Genomic DNA, 25439 nt, shown 5'->3' with positions numbered 1-25439 from the left:
ATGTAATGTTAGATGAGTTGTTGGTATCCTGAACGTGAAAAAGATAAAAGTCTGCATGGATTGAGTTTCTTGTGTTTGTTTTTTTGTGGTTTTTTTTTTTTGTTTGTTTTTTTTTTCTTTTTTAAATCCATACTTCAGAAGGTGTGTGCTCCCTTTAATCCCCCAAACCATGAATTCCCCAGACTCGCTAAAGTTTGTTTTGAAAGTTTTACCATGTATTTGTAGTAATTCAGTCAGTGAACTGAAGTCAAAACTTCTCTGAACACTTTGGTTTGGGCTCTATTTCTGTTAAAATGTGAACTAGTCATCTTCTATTTGTGGAAAGTTTGAGACTCTGGGTTTAAATGTTAAATAACATATGAAACTTTTCTCCCCTATGACATTGTTACTCACATGGTTTGATGATTTTTTGCTTTGAGACTGAAAGCAGCAGTTCAGTTCTTGATACCTTTGCTGCTTTTAGACCCAAAACAAACCAAAGAAGACATGGTGCTGCAGGACAGGGGAAACTGGAAAGATCCTGGTGAGGAGAAAGGAGCTACAGCCGTAGCTTAGAGGACCACTTCCCTCACTTGGCATGAAGCTGCATTTGATAGTATTTTGAAGCATTGCACAGCAGCCTGTGTATCATCTGAAAGGAAGTTACACCCCACCAAATGCATGCTTAGTTCTTTTCCAGGAGGACTCCTTTTCAAAGTATACTCTTTTCAAGCTGGAATTTAGAATGTTAGTAGCTTGGATGATAGCTCCATCATTGCCTGATACAGACTGATGTATTTTTGGGAAATGTGATAGTTGGGAAGAATCTGAGCCAGACTATTTTTGCATTATTTTAACTGATCTTAGCATAAAAATCATTCTGTGGGACTTCTGATGTCATTCAAAAACAGGATTTATGAAGATTTATGTAGTAGGTTATCTACAGAGATGTATGAGCTCATGTTTATAAACTCAACACTTGTCAGGATGTGAGAATTTCTTTGAGGCTAATGGTGAGGGCTGTCATCCTTGGAGAAAGGGATGGCCCTTTCAGTTGGACTGAAACCTAAGATGGTGAAGTGATGCTGGCTCTGTGAAGTTAGGAATGACAGTAGGCCCATGTATGAAAGTGTTTTATGTTCTGGCTGACTGGCAATTCAATTAATAGTTTATTTGTAACTAATACTTTAGCATGAAGTATGTTCCCTGTTACAGCTCTCTGTAAGGAACAGGTCCAGATGACCAGTAATTTGAAGGTGGATCTGGAAAACTCCATGGGGACTGCAGGCAGAGTTGTTCTATCTTGACTTGAAGTGAAGCATATAGCAGTTGTGAAATGGAAAAAGCAAGGAAAAGGGACATTTATTTGTCTTGTATTATAACATTCAAAGGGATTGTTTTTCTGTATCCCTAAGTATTTCAGGAGGCTAGCCAGCAATGTCAGTTCTGAATCAGAAATACAGACAAAATGGTTAGCAATATTTGCATAGTGTGACACAGGAGATTAATAATTGTGATGTGTGTGCGAGGACCTTAGTAAAATTATTTTGTAGAAAGTCAGTTTGACTTTTCAGAGTCAACATTATGTTTTAGAATCCTCTTCACTCACATTGTGTTGTGTTTCCATGAGATTTTTTATTTTTAGTAAGGGAAAGGAAAAGACACAGTAGTACCTGCTGGACTTATTTTATGAATAGTGGAATATCTGTGAACTTACAGAATTATGTGTCTTGGCTCAGAAGTACCAAAACACTAATGAAAACATACTAGCATTGTATGGAATCTGTATGCACCTAAATTTTCTCCCCTTCCTGCTGAAGGAGCAAAGTGATTTCTTTGTTGGTATAAGTACAGAGAGATCTCTAAAGCGTGAATTTTCAATTATCCACAGAAGAACTGCTGACTGGTTCAGTGTTTTAGCAAAATCAGCTTCAGCAAGTTATTACTGCTCTTTTGCTGCTCTTCTTCTCAGTGGTTAAGGAGCAAGGAGAAATCCTGTTACTCATCATACAGCTCCACTCAATCTATGCAATTATACCATTCTTTTGCTTAGAGAAGTGTTATTAGATGTAGGGATAATTTTAAATTTAGTTGAAAAGTATGAAAGGAAAAGTTTTAAATAATGAACTGTAATATGAGTATATGGCTTATTGCAGTGTTCACAGGGAAGAAGGAAGCTGAAGGGAGTGAACAAAGGGGATCTCAGGTGGAAATAGAAGCCATGAGGCAACATGGATGCAGAAGAGCTGGTTCACATGCATCATTTACCTATTTTTTATAAAATGTCATTGAGATGCATTGCACTTTATCTGATCCATGGCAGTCATCCCAGTCAAGCAGGTGTGCCATTTATCATGGCACTGATTAAAAAAGACCATTCTGTTCAAGTTAATTAGAAATTTGAACGTGTGGAACGTTGAACAACGTTTTTAAAAAGATGAACCATGATATTTTCATTTGAAGTTCATAAAATGAAAAAATGTAACTTTTTTATAGTAAAAAATACTAGCTTATATGTCAAACATTCCTTTTCTGCTCATTTTCATGTCATTCCAAACCTTCTGCAATATTCAATGTCTGTGTATTCTGCTGTTCACAGACAATCTTTACATAGTTTCATTCTCAAGAAAATTTTTATGGGAATAATGCCCGGGAAAGTGTACATTCCTTCCTCCAGTCCCTCTTCCCAGTTGCTAATCCGTTCTAGTCAAAATTCCTTTCTAGAGAGAGTGTTATCATTCAAATACATGTAATTGATCTAATGAGAATGAAAGCACAATATCTGGGAGTACAAAGAAGTGTAGTTATCTGTTGAGGCTTGCTGTGGATTTAAAATCCTTTTGTCTTTGATCTCTAATTGACACTTGGGAGGAGCTGTCTTAGTGAAAACACTGTGGACCTCCAAACAGAACATGTTTGGCTCTGAAACTGGGTGAGAGCTTGATGGGACAGATTCCTTTACATCTTGTAATTCTGGCTAAGTAGTGAATGAAAAGTATCACAATGTATTTCTGAAATGGAAAAAATTTAATTTATATTTTCCTCTCCATTTATCAAGTTGCAATAGTACTTGAATGTAGTTTTCTGAAACTACATGTTCACCAGAGTGGAGAGAGTTGCAGGCCAAATAGCATGATAATTATTTTCTGCTTTTGCACATACTCCAACTTTGAAGATTGTTTCTATATTCTTAAGTTTTATTTTGGGATGGAATCATTCAGTTCTATAAGCTCCAACACCAAAGTAACTGTCTCCTCAAATTGTAATTTCCTTAACAACTTCAAAAACAGAGGCAGGAACAGAGGTGATTGATTCCTCTCTTTGCCACTTTGGTCAATGCCTTCTGATAAGTTAGTCAGAAGTTTATAAAAGTAGTCTTAACTAATTTGAAGTTTCTGATTTATTTTTGTTTGCTTGTTTTTTGTTTGTTTGTTTTTAAAATATTGTTATTCCTTACTATCAACATTATTCAGTGAGAGGTTTTTTGGTACCTGAATTTAATGAAATCAGTCTTGTGCATTTTTGTAAGCTTGAAGCATACTCTTATTATGGATTACTGGCCAGTCAGTTTTGGAACTGCTAAGTAACTTGCAAGTGATCCATGGAAGACTTAGTTTGTGTAGAAATTTAAAAACACCACTATTTTTAAAACTTTTTGACATGTGTTTAGTTATTTTTCCAACGCACTCATTGCTCTAATAAAAACAAAGACTAACAATAGATTTATGAAAGAATTTGGGATTATTTTATTGTTATTTTATGTAGTCATATGGTGGCAGATGCATTATATTGTGAACTTCAGCTGTAAATTTCAAGATAGCAACAGGTTATAACAGCAAGGTGCAGCTTCAACTTTCAATTATGGGTTTTTCTCTTCTGAACAGTTGTTTCATTGGATAATTTCTTACTTGGAATTAAATATTCGTAATATACTTTTCCACTTGAGAGTACTCTCATAGTGTGTTTTTTCCTGTTAAATTGTATCTAAAAGTTGAATAGTGAAAGCTTTCTTTGTTGTTGGAGATACAGGCACAAATATAGGCTAATGACTGGGTAAGAGGAAAAGCTAGCTTTTTATAGCAAAATGATCAATCATTCTATGCAAACAGTTACAGATTTAAGTGAAATATGTTGAATCATTATTGTTTGAAGTATTTGGCCATCAGGCTTTTGATCCATGAAACATAAAATTGCATTGCTTTTACTTGTACAGCCTTAGTAGGATACAAATGTTAGTTTTCAGCTCCTTTCATACTTTATTGACTTCATTTGAATAATTTAGTCATAATTTGGTCAACAGGTCATTAAGTTGAGCTCTAGAAAGGAAATTGTACAAAATTAGCAAACCAGGTCAAAATGATGCTTTTAAAACTGACTGTGATTTACTGATTCTGTATTTGCTATGTTTTATCACCATGTGGCTACTTTTACACCAAAGTTTTTCAAATATTACCTAAAGTATCTACAACTTCAGGACAGATTCTTCATCTCAGCAGTAAAAAAAATAGAAATTACTGAAGAGATATTTTGGTAATTCTCCTAATTTTTGCTATTACTTGTCAGTTGTAATTCTTGGTTATTTGCTTTTCCTTAGGCAAGTCAGAATTTAATATGGAAATATATCATCAATTCTCATAACTGTTGACTAGCTGGTTCCAGTAGTTTGTTTAATTAGATGGTTTTTCTCTGGTAAATTCACATTGGTGGATATATTTACCTCCATACAGAATTCACAGTCTCTGAAAGCATTAAGTAGAATATTCAATATTTGTATTCAAGATACAAATTAATTCAAAGAGTTGGTTTTACAGTCGTGTAGCTGTGTTACTGATTTATGCCCTAGTTAGGAAGTCTGTCAAACATGAATTTCAAATGATGCCCTGAAGTATTTTTCAGGAAATAAGTTCAATCTAAAGTTATACGTGTGTGTTAAAATGGCAAATGGATTTTTTAATTTGCCCACAAATGACTGTAGTGTCCTGTATTAGAATTGATATCTCTTAGTTTTCTAGTGTATAGAATCATCTTGATTTCTAAGTATTTCATTTTGGACAAAGGATTTTCTAGCCTTAAGTATTCTTTGTAGAAACTGCTACTTTGTTGATGTTGACATTTCCCAAGCTCTAATGTTAAACCATCAATAAGCTGTTTACTGGCAGACGGTTGCAGTAGTGGCATATAATCTGCTACTACTCACTTTGATGTGCATTTCTCTGTGGAAAAAGATTTTCTTTCCCTTTTGTTCTACAGCTCCTGGAAGGAAACTTTGCCAGAGAAGTTAGCCATGAAGTGGATGGACTGATATTTCAGCCTACAGGAGTAAGTAGCATAAAGAATGGATTTTTTCTCCCTTTAGTTCCAGATGAAATTCTCACTCTCCCTCCCCACTCATCCATCTACTAGCTAGCTAATCTTTGTTTTGGTCAGGATTACTTTGCAGTGTTGTTTTTGACTAGTTGCTATCTCATTTGTAGTATGTGTGATTTCTTACTAATCAACGGTGGTAGTTTTCGGGAATCATCTCATGTTTTTTAGCGTATGTACTATGAATGTGTGCTGCTAAGTAATGAAGAATTTTCTATGATTGCATGAATTCCATGAGTCTTTCAACCATTGATTTGAGCTCTCATGTTATTTTGCTTTTTCAAGGATGTTGACACATAAAATTTCATTAAAATTTGTGACTCATGTTGTTTTACTGCAATTGAAACATGATAAGTTCTTGAGCCATGTCTGCCAGTGGAAAGGTATATGAAAGGTATAGGAAAAGGTATATGAAAGGTATAGGAAAGGCCTGGGGAGAAGTTACCAGAAGTACTGCAGACAACCAGAAAAAATAATGCAAGTGGTTCTCAAGCTGGCATGGCCTCATCTATTCTATTACTCCTCCTGTTGCATCAGATACAGTGGATACACTGCAGTGTGTATTGTATATTGGCATAGCATCATCCATCTTGACTTTTTTTCTTAGCTTGTAAGTCATAGGATGGTTTGAGTTGGAAGGGACTGTAGAGATCATCTAATTCCAGTCCCCTGCCAGAGTGGGGTAGGGACACCTTTTACCCCATTCAGCCTGGCCTGGAACCCTTCCAGGGATGAGCATCCACAGCTTCTCTGGACAACCTGTTTCAGTGCCTGACCACACTCATAATATATAATTTCTTTCAAATATCTAATCTAAACCTACTCTCTTTCAATTTGAAGCCATTCTCTCTTGTCCTGTCAGTACATGCCCTTCTCAAAAGTCCCTCTCTCCCTCTCCATCTGTTTTTGTAGGCCCATCTTAGGTATTGGAAGGCTGCTCTAAGGTGTCCCTAGAGCCCTCTCTACTCCAGGTTAAACATCCCCAATTCCATCAGCCTGTCTTTGTAGGAGAGGTGCTCCAGCCCTGAGATCATCTCAGTGGCCCTTCTCTGGGCTTGTTCTAATAGGTCCATGTCTTTCTTATGCTGGGGGTCACAGAGCTGGACGCAGCACACCGGGTGGGGTCTCATTTGAGTAGAGGAGCAGAATCACCTCCCTTGCCCTGCTGCCCTCGCTTCCTGTGATGCAGTCCAGGGTGTGATTGGCTTTCTGGGCTGCAGATGCACACTATCAGCTTCTGTTGAGCTTTTTGTCCACAAAAACCCCCAAATCTTTCTCCCCAGGGAGAAAGTATTGATCTGTTCTCCAGCCAGTTTGCGTTTGTGCTTGGGATTGCCCTGACCCTGGTGCAGGACCTTGCATTTGGCGTTGTTGAACTTGGATGTTTGCACAAGCCCACCTCAAGCCTGTCAGGGTCCTTCTGGATGGCATCCCTTCCCTTCAGTGTGTTGACTGAATCAAGCAAGGAATGGTTTTCAATTATCTCAAATTTGGCATATATTTCTACCATTCCAGTTACTCATGGAAAGTACATGTGTATACTTTTCCAGTTGAAACATTGTTTTCCTGGTCTTCTTCCTATATTGTAGATCTTAGCAAGGGGTGATGACACTCCCATCTGGAAATAAAATACACCTCTCTATTTCAAGTTCTACATCAGCTAACTAAGCAATAAGGCCACGTACTTTTTTATTTTTATTTTTTTTTTAATTTTTGTACATAACTGTTTCCAATTTAAAGCAGAACTACTAGGGTAAAGAGAGTTCACACTTTCATAAGAAATCCTGATGATATCTTAGAATACAATTAGAATTTAAAGCAATTGTAAAAGTTTCTCAGAAGCACTTCCCTGAAGATTGGTGGTTAGGCTAAGCTGAGTTACTGCATCTAAATTTGAAATTACCTTTTCTAATTGAAATGAACTTGGTGAAGAATGTATCTCTTAGTCACTGTTACAGGAAATCAATATCTGCTATGTTTTGTTTCAAGAACTTGTGTTTTCTGACTTAGCACACTAAAAAATTTATAACCCAACTAAAACAATTTTCTTTTATAAATGCTTATAAAGGTTATTCATCTTTGATGTATTTGTTTAATGTAATGTTCAAATTTTAAGATTGTTTCTGAGTTTATGGAATGTAAGTTTGTTGCTTCTGTTATTAAGTTGATTTTCCTGGATGAAGCAATATGCAGTCTTCTCAGTGTAATGACTTTCTTAGTTGAGTAAGTATAAGTAATTGTGCTGGTTTTCCACTACAGTAATATATTTAGAGTGAAAAACATTATTGTAGACTTGTTACTTGGGAAAGAAGCATTAAAGCTGAATAACTGAAAAGGATGAAGCTGATAGAGATGGGTTTTTTTTGTCATGTGATACAGAGGGAATAAATAAATAGACAACAATACAAGAGCAAGAGTATAACAGTGCATAAATGACTCCTGGAAAATATGAGCTGAAATAATTTTTGTGTTGTAGTTGAATGCATGATGTATTAGGTCTTTTCAGAGAGAAAACAACAACCTCCTGTTGCTGATTGGGGTGTAAAGCCCTGAACTTTGGTTATTGTGAGGGTTAGAGACCTTTATAAAACCTGTTTGTCTCAAGTGAAGAGACCACAACATATCCAGAAGAAAATTAAGAACCATATTTGTTGACAAAATTGATCTTGCAGAAAAAAAAGAAATGAAGCTGAGTTTTAGAAGAGCAGGGAAATTCAAGAACATCTTTTGGGAACTCCTGAAATCCAATGTGTGTTTTGAGGAGTACACAAATGTAGACAGGAATTGAAGCAAAATCACAAAGAAGAATGAAGTGGCAGCAGAGGAGGATAAACAGAACGTCAACATGTGCAGGCAGAAAATTCTTTGGGGAAAATTACTGATATTTACTGTATTTTTAGTAGGTAAAGAAGAATGCAGAAGTTATTTAATACAAGGAGAGTTGAGCTTATTAGTCCATACTATTTGAAAATCTTTTCTGATTTTCCCTTCCCCTCTGCCCTGGTTTACTCAGAGGTGTTCCTCTTGTTGTCTGGTCTTAGACAGAGGCATCCAGACCTGAGTATATGGATATTCCCTGCTAGCTACAGGCAGCACTGGTACAGGGAGTCAATATGGATGGAGAAAGGAAATTTTGTTGTTTTGAAGATTGGTTTCATTCTGATTTGCAATCAAATTCAAAAAATCCAAAATTATCTGTGAATATGCTTTTAGCCTCTAAGAGCTCTTGGTTTTCTCCCTTTTCTCTTTGAAGAGATTAAGCATCAAGTGCCTCTGTATTAGTCCAGTTTTGGGAAATTGGTATGCTTTAATGAAAAGGGAATTGTGTAAAAAAAAGTTTTACTACTCAGTCTAGCGTTTTGGGTAGATGTAAGAAGGTTTGTTTTCTTCTGCTAGTATTCCTATCTAAATTCTTATTATGAATAGAAAGGTTCTTGTACTGAAGCAGAAATTATTTTGCAGTGTGATTCATGATGGTAGAAACAACATTAAGGAGTAAGGAGATTTTTTTCTGCCTGTGCAGGTTAGTTTATTTTGCAAGATCAGGCTAACTGAGCATTATTATTCCTAATTCATTGGTTACTTGAATTACCTATATTGGTTATTGCTCGGGGTATGCAAAGGCTTTCATTTTGCAGTGACAATTGAAAGGCAATGGCTGAGGCATCCCATTTCCTTCTGATTTCCTCCCTTCTCAGTGTGAAAGCTTTGAAAGATCATGAGAAGAGTGTGTTTAGTGGATGTGATGGATAGTTTTGCCTTGTTTATGATTTAAGAATGATTTGTGGGTAGCTTGATGTGATGTGTAGTTCTTATGCAATTCCTGCATTAACATATGCTACTCTTAACAACTCCATTGCAAGAGACAAATGTCTTCTTACTATTGCTTCTTCCCTTTGCACTCTTTCCTTTACTCTTTTTCTCTTCATGCATTCTCTTTATCCAGCAGCCCTTTCCTCATTCCTTTTGATTTCCCTTCTCTGTTGCTTCTCCCTGGCACTTCTTTTCCTTATATCATTGTCTATTCATTTAAAATCCTATCACTATAACTCCCATATGACTGAATCAGCTCTATTCCATCTGATAAATTCTCTGGTTCCTCTACCTGTAACAGGTTGGCAGAGCAGGGCCCGAAGGTAAGTGCTAAGTAGGAGTAAAACAGAGCAGCAGCATCATGGACAGGGATTTCAGCCTGGGATCATGCCCCAGACAAAGAGTGAGTTAGTTTAAGGGTGAAAACCACATGCCTTATTTACAGATTCCAAATGCTTGTGTAAAGATTAGAAGCTTTCAGTCCTTTTTTAAAAAAATACTGCTTAAAACCAGGAAACTTCTTACATTTGTTTTAGAACACTTGCAGGTTACCAGCCTGTATATTTTTAATGAAAATCTCAGAAATGGCCTTTTCTCATGGCAGAATTGACTCTGGCCTCTGCCCACTCATCAGTGAAATTACTTTTGTAATTTGTAATGTCTACCTTGTAAATCGTACTTTTGCTAAATATCTCAGACTGTCTAATTTTTGTGCTAATAATCTCCTCATAACCAGCTTTCTTGCTGACTGAAACTATTACTTCTCCTTTGCTTTGGGAAAGGATGTAGGAATTATTTTCTTACTTTAGCCAACTAAATGAAGACTCACTGGCCATCAGTTAGGAAGGCCTAAGGGCAGCTTTTGAACATCGGTGGAAAGCTTGTATCAAAATTTAAAATCTTCTGGTTTGTGTTTGCCTCCTGAACTCTGTTACATTTTTGCATTGGATCAGGCTGATTTCTGTTTGGTACTCATCCATGCTCTCATTTTGGATGAGGAATAAAGTCCAGTTGTGTGGAATTGGGATTTTTCGAGGGAAGGACAAAGGACAGCTGCTGAGCTCTGTTCTTCTAAGATAAATGTTATTTTAAAGAACAGCTGAATTATTTAACACATAACTCCCCATACTGAATACTAATGGAAAGCTTAGCCTTTAAAATGAAAGAATAATGAATAGGTTTTTATAACTGAATAACATTGCATGAGTTATTACTATATCTTCCTTCCCTTCCCTTGGCAGACTTAGTGGTGATCTGAAATGCTTGGTTGCCTGTTAATTATTTGTGCTATTCCCATTGTATAATAGGCTGTGTTATTTTCTGTCATTGTGAAAGTTCTTCCAAAATCACTGAAGTTAAAACTGAATTAAATATCTCCAAAAGATACCACCAAATAAAATATCTTCATGATTTGTTTCATTAAGCAGTGCCAGTTTGTCATAAATAATCCTATATAATTGGAAAGCCTTTTCTTCCTCAGTATATATTTTATCAAATGGTGTGTAAATCTTTAATCATAGGCATAGTCACTTGCTGGCTCATTTCTGATGCTCAGATATCCTGTTTATCAGTGATAGGGTAACAATTATTGTCATGTATTTCTGATGCAATAGCAAATAATGGCTTCAGGCAGACTTAGATATACCAAATATACTCTCAATACCAAAGCTGATGTATAAAGGCTTAGGAAGAATCATATAATGGCATAGATTTTTGTTTCTAACAAATACATGTTTCTGGATTTAGTTTTCTATTTTTGTAGTGATTCATGTAAGATTTGGAGGCAATGGAATGGAATAGAATGGAACAGACTATTTCAGCTGTAAGTGACCGCTTCAGGGCTGACCAAAAATTTAAGCATGTTATTAAGCACAATGACCAAATGCCTCTTAAAGACTGACAGCTCAGGGGCATTGACCACCTCTCTAGGAAGCCTGTTCAATGTTTCACCATCCTCTCAAGTACATAAGTACATCCTGATGTCCAGTTTAAAACTACCTGGCACAGCTTTGAACTGTTCCCACATATCCCATCACTGGGAGCAGACATCAGCACTTCAGTTTGTTAACACTGATGCCAAGACAACCTGATTTTTTTTTCCCTCTAGAATTTGCAGCAGAATGAAGGAGAATCTGGAGAGAATAGTTTTCATCAGTCTTTTGTGTTGATCCACATTACTAAAACCTTTCATCTTTAGAGTATCTCTTTGGTAAATGTGATTTTTTTCTGTAAGAGTAATGTTCCTGACTGAATCTGTTGCTAGTCAGGGGATGCTGTTGTCATATCAGTGTGCACTTTTTTTGCAGTTGTAGGTTTTCCTTTAACAGAGAACTTGCTGTCAATCTCCTGAAATGCCAATGAGCTTTGCAACTCTTTTCTGCCTATGAATAGTTATTATATTCAATTTCCATGGCAATGCTCCTTGCAATTCATCAGTGAAGTAGCTATTCCTACCTCAAATACACCATTTTTTTTTCATATGCTTTACAAACATACCCAAATATATTAGCAATATGCAATATTCCTTAGAGGAGTTTTCTGTGACTATACAAGTAAAACTTTTAAACCAATTCAAGTTTGTCTTTGCTCACTTGGGGTGACTTTTCTACTTTTCTTTATTTTTTTTAAATCAGGATACTAGAAAATTAAGAAATGCTAACCAGTAATTAAGGTCTTATTTAATTAATTACACCTTATTTAATTAAATTGTGAGACTCTTAGATACAAGTACCATGATTTTTGAATGTAGCAGATTTTTATGATTTCCACTTATTTCCAAGAACCTGAGATAACTTACACCTAAGAAAATATCTACATTTCCCTCTTTCCCTTTATGAATAATTTTTAGCTCTAAATATAGTGAGGTTGGGGTGTAGCAAAAGTTTTTCTTGTTTAACTTTCTGCTATTGGTCCTCTAGTATGTTCAGATTGAAATGCAAACATATTTGCTATTTGCCAGAATTGTTTAACCTGACTTTCTTATTATGTCAGCCTGAATAGATGTCAGTGCCTTGAGTCTGATTACCTAAGGAGAGTGTTGGTCCTAATTGGAATGTTGTCTCATTTGCTTGCTAATAACCTGTACTGACTGACATTCTCTGATTTCTCAGGCAGTGAACTGCATTTATGGGTGCTATCTAAATGGGTTCTTCAACTTCTGCTGTGCAGTTTAATCATTCTGCCTGCCAGTGGCAGTAGAAAGGATCTTTCCTACATTATGTGTACTAGTCCTCCTTGGGATTGTCAGTTGACGTTAATATGGTGGTGTATGCATGTGTTGTTTATGAAAAGGAAAAAAAAAAACACTTTCTCTGCCTGCTATGGTTTTAAATGTTGGGAAAATCAAGTTGTAGAATCATCAATAATAAAGACTTTCAAAAATAGTTTTGGCATAGATTCTTTGTCTCAAAGCAGGTTGTCAGGGGACTTGTGGAGTGCACTTGCTGTCATGCTTCTAACTAAAATAAATAGGTAAATATTAGGAATATATACTGTAAATGGGATTTCAGGTGAAAATACCAACACAGTGGTGTAAAACATACCTGTTTTAAATGAGAAGGTTTGTATTCCAAAAAATTACATTGATTTATATGTACTGTGGATCAGTTTTGAAAAAAAAAAAATCTCTTTTATAGCTGCATAGGGAAATCTAGGAGAGTTTTTTATTTGAATCAGTGAGAAGTCTCTACTGAATCATCTGATTCAGCTCTTGAATAGATTAATGAAGTGGTTACTTGTCTTCATGGCAGTGTTCTGACTCATCCTGAAATTTACAGCAATCTCTCCAGGACTAAGAAGCTGATGGATCAGGAATGATTTGGAAACTGGACAATATAGTAGAAAGTATTTAGTCAATACTCTCTTTTCTTCACATCCCAGAATAGAGATCTATAAACAGAGTACTTCATTTATAATCCCTCTGTACCCTTTCTATCAAACTGAAAAGATTTAGCTAAGTATTTGGAAGAACTAGCTTGTTGTGATTGTTTTCTCCCAGTTCTGTTTTTTTTTGTACACAGCAGAACAAGGCAGCCAACAAACCTTTCAAGTTTTCATGAAAATTCTTCATAAAATGTTCATATTCTTTATTAGGCAGGAGCACAGCAGTAAAACAAAAATAGTGGTATCAGGGTAAACAGAATATTTTGTTAGATCTCCATCCTGTTGTTTAGTGTGAGCAGTAGCCTAGCATTTCAGAAAAATAGTGTATATACCTGAGATGTGATGAAACAGGATGACTTTCAGAGGAGTATCAGCACTTGCATTGTGGTATCTGGATAGTCAAAACATTTAGAGACACTTTCTTTTAAAGCAGGATGATTTGTTCTACATTACCCTGTTATTTGTAATTTGGAGTGTTTACTGGGTCACTGTTCTTACAAACAGCAATTTTGAAAGAACACATGATAAATATCACCAAAGGGTAACTGAATTTTTTAATTATAAGAATATTTTTCTTAGGTGCTAGATTGTATTATTAGATAAATCTTTGAAGGTCACTGTGCATATTGGTGAATGCACATTTAAAATAATCATGTTCATGATACTGTACAGGACAGTACTCCACAAGGCTCAGAGGTACCTGTGGAACAGTACTCTCTACTGGAGAGGTACAGCAGAACTCTATGTGATAATTGTCTCCTTTTGACTGATAGTGACTTTAGTTGCAGTTGTAATTGTACTTTCTGTTCCTTTCATCAGCTCACCTAGCCTTTGAAATTACAAAAATAGTGAACCAAGTCCATTAACATGATTAAAAATGAAAGTCTTGAGCTTGATATGAAAGTTATAAATTGCTTCCACGAAAATTTCATTGTCTTCCACTGAGGTGTGTAGTGAATAATTTAGATGTGATTTTATCATACAGGTCTATTAAGTACAGAGGTAGAAGGGCAGTGCTGGACTTCATGTCTTGATTATAGAAGTCAGAGATCAGAAACCTGATGAAGGTTTCCTATGTAATTAGTGCAGATATTCCTAAAGCAAAAGCTTATTTTCTTTTTATGCTGCTAGTTGTGTTTCTGAAATGAAATTCAGTTTTTTCCACATTACTCTAGGAGCTTTCCACTGAAATAGGGGGATGTACAACTATGACATGTCTGCTGGTTTGTTCCAAAAAGGGAAAATTTTTAGAAGTCTTAGCTGGAAATTTTCTCAGACTTCCAAAATGCAGGTATTCTGTACGCTTTGAATTGTTCTTTAAAAACCAGTTAGTACACTTGTTACATCCTGTCTGAAAGTTTTGACAAGTTTGAACTGACAAACAGTAGGTTGCTTATTTCCAAACAGTGATCACTAGACATCCCAGGGAGATCTTGCATCTGTATATTCATCCAACCACTGAAACAAAACGTGTTTTAAGCAACATGAGATTCTCTAGAGAACTTTTAACTTATGAGAGCAATTGAAATATCTATCATTGGGACTTGTCAGACAGTGAATTGATGTTGCCATTTTTAAGGGAAAATATGACTTGTTCTGCTGGTAATGAGAAAAATGAACCAGAAGAATGAAGGATAATTCTAAATAGTTTTGGAAACAACTGCTTAGCAAATGTTAGTTGATCACAGGATCCAGTGCTCATAGTGCTCAGAGCTCAAAACAGGTGAAAAAAGAAGTTTGCCATGTGGTTAACAAAATAAGAGTTTCAAGGTTGTTTCTTTTGTCTTCAAGTATAAAATGTAAAATTACAGTTTCCTGCTTAAATCTGTTCTGCAAGTTGTCTGATGCATACGATGGTGAGGAAAAATGTGAGTTTAGTTGAAGAAGAGACTGGCAGAGGTCAGTATTTGCTAGTTTTTAGGCAGCATATTCCTTTGGAGCAGTCTTACCATCAACTAACATCAAGCAAAGCGAATTAATATTTGGCTTTTGGGGTTTCTTCCCCCTACTCTTCTAACAGAGCTGGCTCTAAGGCCAGTAGACAAAAGCATTTTTGCTTTCTATGTTATTTGCAGAATGTTTTTGAAGATATCAGTTTTAAGTAATAGAGATTTTTCTGTAAGACAAACTTGTATGTAGTGAACCGTATTGGATATATTATATTTTGGAAAACTTCAGAGCTTTTTTTTTTGAAGCACTAGCATGCTTTTGGAAGAATATGTTTTATTTTTGAGTAGAATCATCTCTACTCTCTAAAATATATAAAAAGCATGGGACTACTTCCATGTACAAAGACTGGTAAAATTATTTTTTAACTTACTTTCAGACACCTTATGTATTACAGTAATACAGTCATGATGCTTTTCATTGTTACACTATTCAGTTTAAACTTTATATTTCATTAAGTACTTGAACCAATAAAGAACACGTGTAGCTTTTCATAATTTGCATATAAACAACCAGATGAATGATTTTTGTGTTTATTTGTGACATTTAAAAAAATGTATGCAGGATGAGCTCTACTTCCTATGTTTGCAAGACCTGGTATTTTACTTGCAAAAATGTCAGAGGTAATGTATTTTTGTACCCATTTGCACTGCTGACCCTTTTCAATTTCTGGATGGAAGGGACACATAGTACCACTGGCCTTGTATCTAGTATTAGTGAAGTGAAACTTTGCATTGGTCATCAGATCAGAAAATGGGCCAACAAGCTTTGGCAGAAAATTAATCAGGATTTTTTTTTTCAGAGTCATGAGCTGCATACAGATAGTTCACAAACAGGATCGAATTTGTCAAATAAATTTTCATTGAAAATCGTTCCCATGGCTCTGATTGCTGTGCACTAAGCTGGTCCATCTCCATGGAGAGCAGCTACAATGCTAGTTAGTCTTTGTTCAGCTGGTTTTGGTTTCTGGGTTGGTTGATGAAAAAATTTCAATTTTTGTGTAACAGCAGGTAACAAGGGTTGCTTAGGTGTAATTATATATTTTTATATTTTTTTAAAATTTATTTTACTTTTATGTGTAAAAGTAAAAAGCTACTCTGTAGCTCCTTCTATGTGTTTCATGTAAGATGCTATTGCACATCTGACAATTGTTGCATGGAGTCAGAGCCTGTAGTAGAAAGCAGCTGTAACATAATTATTCTTTACAGTGCCATCAGCCTCTTGGCTTTTTTCCCAAAAGACAATGGTACTCAGACTTGCTTTATCACAGTTAATTAGTTTGCCCTTATACTTATGTTTGACTTTGATACTGAATTCTTGTGAACTATTAGTGGTTTTTAATAAATCTTTATGGCTGATAGATATATGGAATGTTATGGAACAAATACTAAATGAAAACTGGGTTTAAGCTATACCTTGTCTTGGAGCATCTTAGAGTGGCTAGCTACAGTGCCACAAATGGTGTTACTATGGAGAGAGCTTCTGTTTCCATGACATTTGCTTGCATATTGTCCTAGGCCTTCAAAAGAAGTAGGATTCTGTCCTCTGTCAAATTTGGTGGGTGTTATTCCATTACTTCTGAAACTTTGCACTCAAATAAAATTTCACTGCAGATATATATGAATTAATTTCTTAGGAATATTAATGGTGACTGGCCAGGAAAAAAATGGAGGGGAAAACAGTTATTAAAATTTTGATCATGCAGAAAGCAAGAGGTTTTTGATAATATTTTTTTAGTGGACTAGATATTCCAGCTTGATTTTAACTGGGTATACTGCTCTGCTTGTACACATCTTGGTTGCTTAAAAAAGCCTACAACTATTAAAGAAGTAAAGTAGAGTTTTGCTCGTTTTAAAAAAAAAAACGTTTAGCTGTCTAATGGCTTTATACTGTGAGAACTGCCTTGTACTGGAGGGGAATTTTGAATAACAGTAAATTTTTAATTCAAGTCATGATATTGCTCACTATATAAGATTCAGTTATTGGCTTAGGGGTAAATTACAAAACCTCTTTTTTTTTTTTCTTGAGATTATAGAAGTGGTTTTGAGATATGAAAATCTTGGCAGCTCTTCGTAAAGGGGAGTTTCTTTAGTGACTGTTAGGGCAATGTCATGGTCACCTGCGAGCAGCTTTTGACTGCTGTCTTGCATTTCTGACTGCAGTCACACATGCTCACAGTTCTTTTCTGCAAGATTGCACTTACTTAAATGCACATGGCTGTGATCCCCAGGTGCTGGAATAGACGGGGTTAGGGAACAATACTATGTCACAACACCACCATGTGACCTATTCCCTCCTGTACAAAGGGTGCTGGGCAGGAGAGATGCAGGGAGTTAAACACCATTAAGTATTCTTATGCCACCCCGAAGACAAAATTGCTTTCCTTCTGTTCCTAATGAACAGCTGACTGTTGTTCCCTTTGTACAGCACTCTTCTGCTCTAATTAGGTTTTAGTGTCCTAGAGTGGCTTTGTTTTTTTAATGGTCTTTCTCTTTTACCCCCAGTTGTGAGGGGGAGTCTAAAGCTTTAGATCCTTTATAATACTTTCTTGGAGCATATTATTCTGTAATATGTCTGTTTGCAACAGTTATAAACAGTTGTCAGGACCCTTTTGAAACCTTTTTTTTTTTCCCGAGCTTTTCCCAATTTCATGCATTTTGAAAGCACAAATACACATGTGCAGCTGAGGAGAAAATGTGCTCAAAGGCCTAATAACCTAAGTGTTGTCTATGTAACGCAGGTAAAACTTTGATCCATCTATTTTAGTATTTTGGTAAATGCAACTTTCACTGCAATCATTGTTATAGCTCAATTTACCTAATATGTTTTTGCTTTCCACTTGAACTGAATTTCTAGATCTTTCTGCCAAAACCGATACCACTGACTCCCCATCTGCTAAGATTCATATTTTTTGTCTGAGCTTTAGAATTAATTTCAACAATTAGCTTATTGAATGATTTTGGTTTATAAAAACCATGTTCTCCTTCTGTTGAGGATGTACTATATGAAAGAAAAGGTTTTTACAAGACAGCTCATAAAATGAGCATGATACTTAGTGTTCTTGGTGTCAAGAGAGATGTAGTTCCACATGGCTCTCTAATTCTTTTTGGAGTACCTGCTGGATTGATGACTGGTGAGCTTGTTCACTTTGCTGTCGTCTCTGTACCACTCACTCTGCTTTAATAAAATTTTTGAAGGATTCTATTGAAGTTATTTCACAAGTAGGATTGAGCTTCACAGAGATCTAATTTATCAGCTCAGAATTCATACTAGCATGCTCTTCATTATCTCAGCATTTTAGTTACATTTATATTGAAGTGATAAACTCACAATATCTTGCAGGTTGGAAGAGATTTTTTAACTGTCTTCCAAATATCATCACAGAGTCTTGCTTGAATCAGTGATGGTATTTTTTTCCTATGGCCTTCTCAGTTGAGTTTTGTGTTCTAGAGGTTAAGGAAAGGACTGTTGTCTTTTTATGATATTAGGAAAAAGGATGCATGGGAGAGAAATCAGATTTGAGAGAAGCTTCTCCTGAACTGGCTTAGGTTTGTCTGCTTTCTTCGCCCAGAATTTCCCAGTGACTGCACATCAGACGTTTCAATTCACTTGATGGATGCTGGTGATGTGGCGCTATGAGTTGCAGTTCTCTTTCCTTAGAAATATAATTCTGTTTTTTAAATACCTTGTACATTTGTTTATGGAAAAGTTGTCCTTAACTACTCCTTCTATTCTCCCTTGTTAAAATGTTAAACGGTTAAATAGCAGCTAAACCTGATGACATTTGTTTTGGCAAATGCTAATTGTCACTTACCCCCTCCCCTAATTCTTGGCCCTTCAACTGCTTGCCTGCTCGAAGCTCAGCTACATTAACATTTAAACGTTTGGTATAATTAAAGAAGAAACATTTAAGAAAAGGGAAAGGAGGAAAAAGTCTGAGTCTGATTCTAACCCTTCTGCCAGTAACAGAATGAAAGCTCCCTGCCAGCAGCAGAGAAGTTGGAGCAGGTTCTTCATGGCAGTTGCTCAATCCCAGTATTCAAGCCAGAGATTGTCTTGCATGTCTGATGGGTGTTTGTGGTCAGGCTCTGTAGAAGGGGCAAAAGATCTGATGTGGCAGGAACTATTGTTTGGTGACAAGGCAATATTAACAACTTACTTTGGAGCCACTGCTTTTAATGGAAGAATGTCCTTCCCAAGAAGGATAGCAACTGATTTCACAGTAACTGTATTTTTTGATTAATGTTTTTAAAATACAACCTATATTTCTTTTCTCTTTGCTTAGAGTGCTCAGCAAACAGCTATCCTGTTCAACTTAACCTGTTCTTACCCAGAGACACTGACTTGTTTGTTCCTAAGTCAACACTACAAGGATTAGTTTCACACAGAGTGGGCAGGTTCCCTTCATTTTCTCATCTGGCATGATATGTTTTTTCTTCTTAGATGAGGATTTTCTCTTGCTCATTATCCAAATTAGTCTCCTGAAAATGCAGTTTTAAGTTGTATTAGTCTTGTAGGAGACTTGAAAGAGAAAGTACATACTGATTTTCTTTCAATATACATTTTTTCCCCACTTTGCTTTTCATCTCTGAGCACATCAGCTTGCTACTTGCCAAGTGAACGCACTGCAGAGCGCATGCTGAGTTCTGCTGGTGGGACTTAACTCCCATGTTGTATGAATGTTTCCTTTTGAAAATAAGGATGTGAAATATGTCATTTGCTGTTTTCATGTCAGTGGCTAATGATGAATTTAATATGATTGAAACTCACAATTTTATAATTTATATACTAGAATACAGAGTTGAAAAGGCTAGTTTCTATTGTTTCTTATAAAATACCACAGGATTCAGTATTCCAAGCAAAACTCATGAATATTTAATTCAAGGAGATTTGTAGCCCTGTAAGATGTAATAAGCTAGCTCTTAATGACAATTTTGTGTAACATATATTTAGCAACGTGTAGAAAAAAATCCTGCTGGCAATTCTGTGCATCATCTTTCAGGCATATCTGTTCAGCTCGAGGGGCTTTTTATCACTGGAATTATAAAGAGAAATTGGACTGCGTCTGAGACCAACATGCTGCAATTTCTTAGTACTTGCACATTTCTCCTTATGTTCAGACTAGCTAAAAGTTCCAGCCTACTGACTGCCTTTTGATGTAAGGCTGCATTCTTTTTTTTTTTTTCTTTTAAGATTGCATTCCTCAAGAAGTATTTTGAAATATATTTTTTGCATATTTTTTGTTTAAGTTTCATAGTTTTCATTAATCTTCCTGGGCTCTGAGGGGATTTTCTGAAATGTTATTCCTGGTTTACTGATTATCATCATAGCTTACTAAAAATGTCAACAAAACCGATGTTATAATGAAGCCTTAAATTTACAGGTTGGAGCTGCTGCAAATGTGGCCTCTAATACAGATAAATTACCCAGCTTCCAAATTGGGTTATTGTAGTGAGTCAGCCAAAAGCACTGCTGCTCAGTTCATGGAGATTCTTTTGTTGTACCAGGATGCTATGGCTGTTGGACTTGGAGCACTGAATACTTTCCACTGATGCAACCCAATTTTTGTGGGACTTCTAGGAGCTTTTGATTACAAATTAACTAGCCACAAAGAAAGAAGTCTTCTGAGAGACTGACTTCCTTCTTTCTCTGGTGGTAATTTAAGTGATGACTACACTTAAGCTTGAATTAGGATGGAGGTGGTAAAAATGAAAGGGCAGAATGTGAAGAGAGATTGGTGCTGTAGGGTTTGAGCAATGAGAGAAGGGTTTGGCTGGTATGTAGAACACTTTAAACTTGTAAAGAGACATAAACAGTAAGGCTCATGAAACAGTGATGCAGTGAAGCAACTACACATCACTTTATACTGTGTTCTCCAATGTTACTGGTTTCGTGTGACCAAGGCTTTTTTCACAGTAGAAGTGTGAAAGAAAGATTAGAGAGAAGATGATCTCCCTAAGAGTCTTTCAAAGATTTGTTGTGTTGCTGGGGCAGAGAGAAGAATAAGTTTTAAGAGAGAAAAAGAAAAAAAACAAAACATTAAAGGAGTGAGCCAGGAATGCTTCTGTTTTATCTTGGTTCTCCCAATAGTTTATGGACAGTTGTGTAAAGCCATTTAGCTTCTTACCTCTGGGTTTGTTTATGTGTGTTTCTAGATGGGTAGAAAGTAACAATGTATGGCTGAGAAAAAGTTATGTAAACATGGGCTTTTCCATTGTATTAGTTTCCGGTTAAGGCTGTTAATGACTTGTGAAACTGAATTTGAAACAAAATTTCATCAGGAGAAGTAAATACAATAGTTCCTAGTGACAGTTTACACTGCTGCTACATACTGAGGCCTTCTCAGTTTAACTTAGTGATAGAAAGTGCAATATAGAGTGAAATACAGCAATGGAAGACCAATTGAAGTATCTTGAGTGTTGCTATTATTGTGTTAGTTTTTCAGAAGACTTACGTAGCACATATGCAATGAAGTTATAAATGAGGTTAACGATGGTGAAAAACAAGAAGATTACAAAATGATCAATAGCAATATAAATAGAATGTCTTAAGTAGCAACCATGGACCATCACCAATTCCTTTGACCGTGGGCACTAGAGCTCTTTTGTCAGGAGATTATTTGTCACAAAGGTAGAAGTATGTAGATCTTCAACAGTTGCCTTAGTTTGCCAAAAGCAGAGTTTATAATCAAAGGCAGACACCAGTTGGTCCATTTTGGATCACATATACATTAGCCAATGATTTGAAGCCATTTACTTTTTCAGTTTTGCTTCAAACCCATGTATTGGAGTTTCTAGGTGCAGACCATTATATCCAGTGAAAGGACAGAAATGATCAAAAATAGGTTTCTGCTGCTCATAGCAATGTTCTGGGGGGAGGAGGAAAAAAATTTGTGGCCGCTATATTTTGATTGCTATAAACATAGAGTTTTGGCTGTGATGTGAACTACATTTATCAAATATTAATATGATTAACATGTAAATGATGTTAGTTATGAATAAAATGTTCTCATATTTTTCTCCTTGCTTAATGGAATATTGAGAAAAGCTATTAGTATAGCCATGAAACAAGATGTTTAATGAAGCTGGAGGTATAAAGCTAAATTAAAGTGCAAGAGGAGAAGACATTTAGCCCACCAATTACCAAAGAAGTCCAATATAAATATTACATTAGCTTGAGGATCAGAGGCACTTTTGGAAAAAGCAGTTTTCTATTAACATATTAGCAAAATAATTTCTCCATACAGGTTAACCTTCTAAACCTGATTTGCATTCAAGTGTTAAAATCCTTAGTATAAAACATAATCTAACAGTATTTAAATGGGTGCATGTTTTGCTTCTTAGTCTGGTACGAGAGTTAAGCTTAATATTTCATAGGTAATTTTGATTATAATAGTTTTCATTCTACTTCATATAGCTTCAAGTCACATTTTCATAAAAGATAAATTGTGGTACAATAACATTTTCCCAAACAGATGTTCCAAAACAGTTATTCACAGCTAATCAGTCCTAGTGCATTAAAAAGTATCATTCCTACTTAATTCTTTAACTTTGTAAAGGAAAAATTTCTGGAATACTGATGTAATTGTGTCTTAAAACACATAAATTTTTCCTTATTTTGATTTTTAAAGTGGAGGAATGGAAGAATTAACACAAAGTTGTTTGACTGCATGGAATTAAAGCAGCATTGAAACTTCACTGTCAAGTAATGATTTATTTAAAGCTGTGTTATCTGGAGCTGGCTCTATCATCCTTTCGGCTTTAACATGGACACTATATTATTTGAGTTTTGCCAAGGAGCTTGTCTTTTCTCCATCTTTTTGAGTCTCTAAAGTTACTCTAAAGTTGCAGATTTGCTTTCAATGTGACAACATTACTTTGTATAATGTCTGGAATTCATTAACAGTCTTATTTTCAAGCTGATCAAATATTTGTTGAACTTCAGTGTGTCTATTTTTTGATTATATCACTGAACCAGGCAAAAAGCTGATGTTTAGTGAAAAGTGCAGATCTTTGATTGTTCAGATGGTTTGAATCAGTAATTTAGAACACTAAGCATTAAAAGCAGCTTTTATTAATTTCTTTTCGTTAAAAGAGTTTTATAAAGGAAAGGAATTAGTTTGGTTTTTTTTGTCATCTTTTAGTTAGGGCGTCATGGTCGTCTCTCCATGGTTAAACACAGGATGTGCTTGGTGGAGGGTTTAGTAGACCATATGAAAACTGTTTGCATGAAATTGGAAAGTATTTGAATTGTGTTTTGGAGCTGTATGAAGTCTGCAGCCATTTTGTGTTCTTATATATTTTCCACTCTGTGTTTAGATTCTTATGTTTTGTCTCAACTATGCAAATGCCTTTCAGAACTGACAGGTATCTGGAAAGTACCAGTGTTTATCCAGGAGTTTCTCTTAGCCTGATCACTCTTAGGAGTACTTACAAATCACATCTCCCTGTACTTCCTTTACAAATACAGGAGCAGTTGACTCACATTTATTTAAAGAAATGCTTTCTTTACTATTTCCAGAGTTTATGCAGAAATTATATCAAATTTCTACAAGAAATCAGTATTTAGTTAATTTGATTTCGTTTTTAAAGAACAAAGGAATTCTGATAATCTTTGAGACATTGAGTGCCACTGAACAGGTTTTTCTTAAAGCACCTTTTTTCTTTGGAAGTTATGTGTCTTTCCATTGCTGAAATGCATTTGTCAAAAGTTTCATCTATTGCATTCATTCATAGAAGTTTCTTGGATGCCTCTGAATTCTTCAGTCTTTCTAAGAGTTTTCTTTCTGCCTCTGTGGTATATGGAATTTATTTGGTGAAGACAGTCAGTTTGGCCAGCTCTGATGTATTTTAAGTAAGAAGTAAATGTGATAGTTTAGTGCAAGAATGAACAACAATATTTTTCTCTTACTGTCTGATGTTTGGTCTAAGTAGAAAGTGTTGTCTAGGTGTTTATTCCAATGTCCTCTTTAGATCAAAGCACTAATTTTATTCACTTTTTCTGTGTATCAGTCACACACTCTGTTGTTTGAATCTGGAGGCATTTGCTCTTGGACATTGTTCTCCTTTCTCTCCTAGACCACCAACATTCAAAGTAGCTTTCTCTGTGGGTGGGATGAATAATCTCTGAAGCTGGTTTGCTGATGACCAGTGACCACCACCAAACATCATAAATGCCATAGTGTACGACACTGTTTGCCTTCACCTCTGAGGATGTCAGTTAGGGGTGATCCTGCTGCTCTCAAAACAGTTTTTTTTCAAATGACTGGTTTGGCTCTGGCATCAATAAGAAAAGCTGGACTTTCTGCCAGGGAGTGCAGTGGGCCTGTGATCAGACTGGTAAATCCCTTTCTTCCAGTTCTCTGTGTCCTGCTCAATATACAGCAAGAGCAAGCATTAATCCATCAATGACCAAGAAACTTTTGGTGCCACATTCCCTTTTGCTTAGCTTTTTCCTGACAAAGAAAATAGAATACATGAGGAATTACAGTGGTGGTCTGTGGGAACTATGGGGAGATTGTAAGTTGTTTGTATGGGTACTTTGAGGAACAGAAGGAGTTGGAACTGAGAAGGGAAGCTGGAAGGGACAGAAGGCAGAATTTTTAGAAGGAGCTAAGGGTCACAGTTTAACTGCTGGTGACATAACTTATTTCCTCAATTAGATTTTAGTTTGGTTGTGTTTGGTTTTTTTGTTTGTTTGTTTTTTGGTGTTTGTGTTTTGGTTTTTGTTTTGTTTGTTTGTTTGTATTTGTTTTTTGTTTGGTTTTTTTTGTGACAGTTAAAGAAGTACATTACCATGAAGACTTAAAGGGTTTTAATGATAGTGTTGGGATTTTGCTTATGTTTTTATGGTCATGTCGTTTTTCAGCAAACTTACCTGTTTTCCTGGAAAATCAATCATGTAGGCTAAGGGGGATCATTTGATCTTGGGATGGTGCTTGAATACAAATGTGGGCTAAATTTCCAGGAGGAAGTGTGTTAAGTCCCAGCTAAAGGCATGAATCTGAAAAGAATTATTGGAGCTAGTTATCAACACCTCTCAGTGCAATGCAGAAGAATACAAATACCATTTGTGTTCTGCTGTATGTGTAAGTGATGAAAAGAATATTGGAATAGTAGATTCAGTTCTGTTGCCTACTCTTCTAAAGGCTTTTGTGAAATTACACTATGATGATGTGTATGTTAGCCAATGGGGAAATTATCCATGCAGTGAGACTCAGACTTAGTCATTTTATCTTAAAAAGGGAAGTAATTATATGGAGAGCCAGGCTTCAGTTTAAAGCAAGGCATTAACAAGACTCAGTGTAGAAATAAGCATTTTTAAGCACAACTATAATAGACGGCTGTGGTAACTTCCCTAAGATACATGTTGTGATTTCTTCATTATGTGGTATTTTTCATAAAGGCGTCTTGTATTTTGAATAGGCATTATAAAGTTGAGATAAACACTACTGT

General features: G+C 35.8%; 1 protein-coding gene across 2 annotated transcripts in view; it reads left to right on the top strand.

The window, feature by feature from the left end:
* RNGTT (RNA guanylyltransferase and 5'-phosphatase) overlaps positions 1-25439 on the top strand; it is a 171775-nt gene that overhangs the window by 75225 nt on the left and 71111 nt on the right. For both annotated transcript variants that reach the window (XM_038130525.1, XM_038130524.1), the window contains one exon: positions 5230-5298. In XM_038130525.1, the coding sequence (XP_037986453.1) occupies positions 5230-5298 (69 nt within the window). The remainder of the gene's footprint in view (positions 1-5229; positions 5299-25439) is intronic.

Source organism: Motacilla alba, chromosome 3 (genome assembly GCF_015832195.1).
Source record: "Motacilla alba alba isolate MOTALB_02 chromosome 3, Motacilla_alba_V1.0_pri, whole genome shotgun sequence".
Classification (NCBI taxonomy): Eukaryota; Metazoa; Chordata; class Aves; order Passeriformes; family Motacillidae; genus Motacilla; species Motacilla alba.
Note: the sequence above shows the minus strand (reverse complement) of the source record. Positions and strands in the feature narration are given on the sequence as shown.